General features: G+C 43.9%; 1 protein-coding gene across 4 annotated transcripts in view; it reads right to left on the reverse strand.

Annotated features, from left to right (window-relative positions):
• CIITA (class II major histocompatibility complex transactivator) overlaps nt 1-6,000 on the reverse strand; it is an 83,143-nt gene that overhangs the window by 45,700 nt on the left and 31,443 nt on the right. The window contains exon 1 of one of the 4 annotated variants that reach the window (XM_027839181.1): nt 5,372-5,538. The exons of the other annotated variants lie outside the window; for them this stretch is intronic. Coding sequence (XP_027694982.1) covers nt 5,372-5,387 — 16 coding nt within the window. The 5' untranslated portion in view covers nt 5,388-5,538. Of the gene's footprint in view, nt 1-5,371; nt 5,539-6,000 lie in introns of those variants that run through there. 4 annotated transcript variants of the gene reach the window in all.

A 6,000-nucleotide genomic window follows, 5' to 3' on the forward strand; every position in this document is an offset into this window, starting at 1 on the left:
CCTTTAGTCAACTTTACAAATAAGTCCTAGATTTTAAGATAGATATCTGAAAATACTGCACATCTTTTGTATCTGAGCTGCTGTTAGATTCACTCCACTGATGTATCAAAGTCACTTTTCTTCTGTAATAGGATTTGGGAGTGCTGTGTTTGTTTTTGCCCATAGAGCCTGTGCCAAGGCAATCAGATCTTTATGAAAACAGTATTTTCTGGTTTTTTTTAATTTACAGTCTTTCTTATTTTGATATATTTTTAAATCCATGGATGAATGCCAACTTTCAGACAATACTCACTTAACTGTCCCAATTTTTTTCTCAATGCCAACCCTCCATTTTTCCTCTCCAGATATTTTTGGGAGTAACAAATGTTCTCGATCCACCTATACAGATTTCTCATGACCAGTTAATGTTTGTCTGTGGTTGGATGCACCTGAAGTTCTGTTCAGTGGTCAGTGGAGATGAAAAAAAAGTCTATATTTATTGCAGTTCAGTTTCTCTTCCATTCTGTGTCACAGACACCAACACACCATTCATTGGAAAATGAATAAAAAATACACACAAAAAAAGAAAAAAAAATGCACAGTGGATGCATTGAAATTATATGTAATTGTATAAATGATGCAACAGAAATAATGTTGAATAAAAAAAGATACTACTTTGACAGCTTGTAGAGACGATGGATTAGAGATGGGGAAGATAAGGCAAGGTGACTATTAGGAGGCAAATAGAAGATGACTGAAAACTGGATGTGAAAGGCAAACTGTGGTTTAGAAAGTTGGAAGGCTGATGGTCAGGTGATTTAAAAAAGTTATAGATCTGGGATGTATCTAAGTTATAAGAGAAAAACAAATGAGGTATAGATCAGAAGACATAGCCCTCATAGGCAAGAAAAATACTTCCCTTTGTATTTCCCAACTTTGATCCCTTATAGTTCCTTAGCTGTTACCTCATCTCTGAACTGCTGATCTTACACACATTAACAACCCCTCCCCAATTGCAAAAAATCTTCAATAGAATTTGATTCCACAAACATTTATGAAGCACCTACTATGCTCAAGGCACTTTGCCAGGTGCTAGGGACATAAAAACAAAGATGAAAGACCTTCTCTCAAGAAGCTTATTTACACAAGTATAGCCTATATTGAGTTGCTTGCCTTTTCAACGAGGGTGGGTGGGGAGGGAGGAAGGGAGAAAATTTGGAACCTAAAGTCTAAAAAAACACGTTTAAAAAATGTTTTCACATGCAACTGGGAAATAAGAAATACAGGAAATGGGGTACAGAAATCTATCCTGCCCTACAGGAAAATAGAAGGTGAAGGGGGGTGAGATAGCAGGGAAAGCAGAATAGGGGAAGGGGTATTCAGAATGCATGCCATCTTGGGGTGGGGGGAGGGGTGAGATGGGGTGAAAATTTGGAACTCAAAATCTTGTGGAAGTAAATGTTGAAAACTAAAAATAAATAATTAAAAAAAGAAGCTTATTTATATTCTACTAGGCTAGGGGACACAGAATGTACACAGCGCAATAGGTAATAGAGTGATGGATTTGGGGGTAGGAAGATGTGGGTTCTTATGTTGCCTTAGTCATTTAACTACTTGTATGACTCTTGGCAGTTCATTTAACCTTTATGGGCCTCAGTGTCCTCATCTGTAAAATGATGGGGTTGAACTCAATGATCTCTAAGGTCCCTTCTAGCTTTAAATCTATGATCTGATGAAGTAAACACAAAGTAGATACAAGAGGATAGAAAGTAATTTCAAAGAGAGAAAGCAAGTGCTCATAGCTAGGGAAATCAGGAAAGGTCTCATGTAGGAAGTGACTCCTGAGCTCTTCCACACAAAGACATGGAGGCAAAAGATGGTCTTTAGAAGACAGCTAGGACTCAGGAGGACCTGAGTTCAAATTCAGTCTCAGACTAGACAGTTGACACTTACTAGCAGTGTGACCCTGGGCAAGTCACTGGGCAAGTCCAATTGCCTCAGGGTGGGGGAGGAGATGGTCTTTAATATGAGGAGCAGGTAGCAGACCAGTTTGAGCAGAACTAAGAAGATGTGGAAAGGAAAAATATAAAATAAGATTGGAAAGATAGATGGGAGCCAGAGTGTTGAGGACCTCAAATACCAGGTTGGATATTTTGTATTTTATCCTAAGAGCAATAGGTAGTCATTGAAAAAAAATTTGAGTAGGGTTCAGGGGTGATATAGTCAGAGCAGGTTTCTAGGAATACAAATTGGGTAACTGTGTGGAGGATACTGGAAGCAAGGGAGCCCAACCAGGAAATTATGACAAGTTTAAATGAGAGGTGAGAACATGCCAGAGGTGTTGTAGAAGTTAAGACAAAAAATGATTAGAAATGTTCCCGTAGAGCATGCTCAGAACCGTCCCTCCTGATGCCACAAGAGCTTTGGGGCCTGCTTCCAGTCATTGGTTGGCCTAGCTCTTATTAGTGAGTTCTCCCTAGAGGCTCCATTTTTGGGAAGGGTCCAGGCTGGCCAGCTTGGTGTCCCTCCCAAGCTATGCTTCTGACTTTTATTTATTTATTTATTTAGTTATTTATTTTTTTTAGGCAATTAGGGTTAAGTGACTTGCCCAGGGTCACACAACTAGTGCTTCTGACTTCTCTGACTTCAACACCATTCCTTGCCTGAATACTTTCATCTCACTCTCCCCAACTTTTTACCTCCTCCTTTTTTTGGTATTGTTTTCCTCTAACAGAATGTAAGCTGCTTGAATACAGAGACTCTCTTTTTTATTTACTTCTGTATCTTTGGAGCTTAGCAAAATGCTTGGAACATAGTTAGCTCTTAATAAATACTTGTTGCTTTGTTGTCTTGCCCTGGGGTTGGGGTTTAAAAGTCAAACAGCAATAAAAAAGCTTGCTTCATTAGAAGCAAGCTCCATAGGACTGAACCTGGTCCAAGCTATGTGTCTAGGTATAGGACAGCAAGAGGGTGTAGTATCCCAGTTCCCTGGGTCCAGTCATTGTTTCCTCATGGTAAACAAGAAAGGAAACCAAAATTGGAAACATAAAAGGAAAATGAAATGTCCGAGCCTGGAACAACAGGAAACACTTGTCTTGAACTCTGACCTCGCCCTGAACCATAGTCTTTGTACCTTCCCGTTATGTCCCAACTTTACTTTAGATTCAACCTATCCCTGACCAAACTCCTCATCTCCTCCACAGAACAAACAAAGGAAAAAATTGTTTTCCCCTCCCAACTCTCCTAATTTTATCTTTTAGTCTCCTAGATTCGAAATCTTGGAGTCATTTCTCCTCACATCTAATCTGTTGCTTAATCCTGTTCTTTCTTATTCCAAAATGTCTAAGAGTCACCCCTTTCCTTATATTCCCACAGTGGTCAGCTAGTTCATGCCCTAATCACTTCATGCAAGGTTTGCTGCGTTAGCCTCCTTCCCATCTATACAGGCAGACTAATTTTTCTAAAACTAGCCCTTCACCAGATCACCCACGTTCCAAGTTTTCAAACCCAGTGGCTCCATGCTGCCTATCTGGGGAAATCTTAGCCTTTCCAACCCAAATGTAAGGTCCTTTGCATCTGGGCTCACTGTACCTCAACTACCTTGTCTCCTATGACTCCAAAGTGCTAATCCTAAATCCAGTTAAGTGGGTCACCTTAATGTTTGCCTCTTATGTCTTGTTTTCCAATGGTCTACGAATTTGTTTCTGCTTATTCCCACTCACAATGCTTTCCCCAGTCTTCTCAGCCCATCCTTCAAAGCAAAGTGATCTTTCCCTTTTTTCAACTTTAGCTACATTTCTGGGTGTGCAATTTCACCATTCGGTACTTGATGATTTATTCTTCTTTGTTTCAGCATTCCAAGGCTTTTGAGGGCAGAGACCTCATTGAATATTTCTCTAGATGGGTCACAATTCCTAACACCGTACTGGGCACATAACAGGACCTCAGAAAACACTGAGATCGACTAGTTCGTCCTCTGTGTGTGTTTGTTTTGGAAGTCTGCTTCTCCTCCCGGGGACTCTGCTTGCCTCTCCGGGAAGACCTGTCAGGCTAAAGTCTGTGGTCCAATTTGAACTCAGGAAGATGAGTTTGCCTGACTCTAGGCCCGGCACTCTATTCACTGCGCCACCTAGCTGCCCAAATTGCAAACATAAGGAGCAATATCTGAATTCTGAATTCTTCTCCAGAGCCAATTTTAAATCGCCGTCCATCCGTGGGAAATGGAACCAGAGTAGCATTGTAGATGTGGGGGCTGTCTTTGGGAGCCTGGGCAGACCCCACTCACTCTATCTCTATATCATGTATCTCCACCTTACCCACTCTTCTGCTCTCCGTCCCCCCCCCCCCCATCCCCCCCCCCCCCCACACAACAGTTAAAATTGTGAAAGGGCTGTGTGCCGAGAAAGCAGAGAGAAGGAAGAGCAAGTGGCAGAAATTCAAGTGTCGGGAGGCTAATCAAATTGGAAAGTTCAAGTCTCAGCCCGTTTCCTTCCCGCCCCCCACCGCCAACCCCAAGCCTTTTGTCTGCACTCCACCCTAGACTCCAGAAACCCGAACTCCCTCCTGCAACCTTCGCGGGGCCGCTCAACTTAACTCTACTTCAGGGACATGACAGAGCATTGGTTGGGTCACTGCCACAAACGGCTTGGCCATCACCCAACCCCACCCCAACTGCTTCTCCCAGCTTCCCGGGTGTCTAATTTCCCTCCCTCTAAAGCACCCTTCTTCATTCTCTATTCTGTCTCTAGAACCCTAAAGTCCGGAGGTCTCTCAAAACTGGAGATTAGCCCAGGTGGAGATGGCAATCTCGGGTACTAGAAATAGCGCCGCCCAGCACCGTCTCTCACTCCCTAAGATTCTCAACTCCAGCTTCTTCCCACTGGAGACATTATCCTGTGAGATTCCTTAAAGCTAGTCGCCCTATTAACTTGGCTTTGAAAAAGCCGGTCCTCGGCTTTGTGTAGTGCCTAAAATACAGCAAAGTTATTTTGAGAAGTCTAGACTCCCACGGTATTATGTTCGTCGTGGAAGACTGGTGTGTTGTGACAGTGCTAGACTTCGAGTCTGGGAGATCTGGGTTCGAAAAGGGACACGGGCTGGACTGCGTGACCCTGGACAAGTCATTTAAATTCTCTGATTCAATGACTTCATCTGTAAAATGGAAGGGGAGGGATGGATTCGAAGACTGCTGAACTTCCAGCTATGATGCTGTGATTCTAAACAGACAGGTAGACAGACACAGACAGACAGACAGACAGACAGACACACACACACACACACACACACACACACCCTGCATCTCTGGCTACAACCTACGACTGGGGTGTGAGAGCTACCAATTGGGAATTCATCCCCATTGCCTCGGTCAGCGTGGTCCCGCGCCCGCACCTACCACGTAACTGCCGCATCCTCTCTCCAAGTTGCAGCCAGGACTTGCGCGCTGGTTAAGGCAAGTGACTGCCTTTCTTCTGTCCCGTGGCACAGGTTTGGACCAGAGTTAGGGCGGAAACTAGCCCCTTTCACTCCTCCTTCCTGCCTTCTGGCTCAGTGCCACCCACCTCTCCTACCCTCACACCCCTCCCTTCAACTCATTTACAGTGAGTTAGCCTTTATATTGCTTCAGCTCAAACTCCTTTCGCTTTCTATTTTAGGATTAACCTTCTTAAAGCTGCTTTCAGGGTAGGAATGTGCGTGGGGGGTGGGATGGTGAGTCTCCGAGCTGTATAAAGAGCACCTAGTTCCCTCCCGCGAACCCCACCCCAAACACATTCACCCAGGGATCCTCATGGACTGGTGCTCCTTCAACTTTGATTGAATCTGTCTTGCACCGAACTCTGCTCTCCACACGAGAGACGCTTATTGTCGCCTTAATTGAATTAGCTTGAAGGGAAAGCTCTCTCTCACCCAAAGATCCAGTTGTGTACACATGCGACCCCCAAAGTCGCATCCCACTCTTCACATTCTTACATTCGCACCCTCTGTCCCCTCTCCAATAGTGCTACCCCCAACCCTTCCTGTGGT

This window comes from Vombatus ursinus, unplaced genomic scaffold, assembly GCF_900497805.2.
Source record: "Vombatus ursinus unplaced genomic scaffold, bare-nosed wombat genome assembly UNPS02014832.1, whole genome shotgun sequence".
Taxonomy (NCBI): domain Eukaryota; kingdom Metazoa; phylum Chordata; class Mammalia; order Diprotodontia; family Vombatidae; genus Vombatus; species Vombatus ursinus.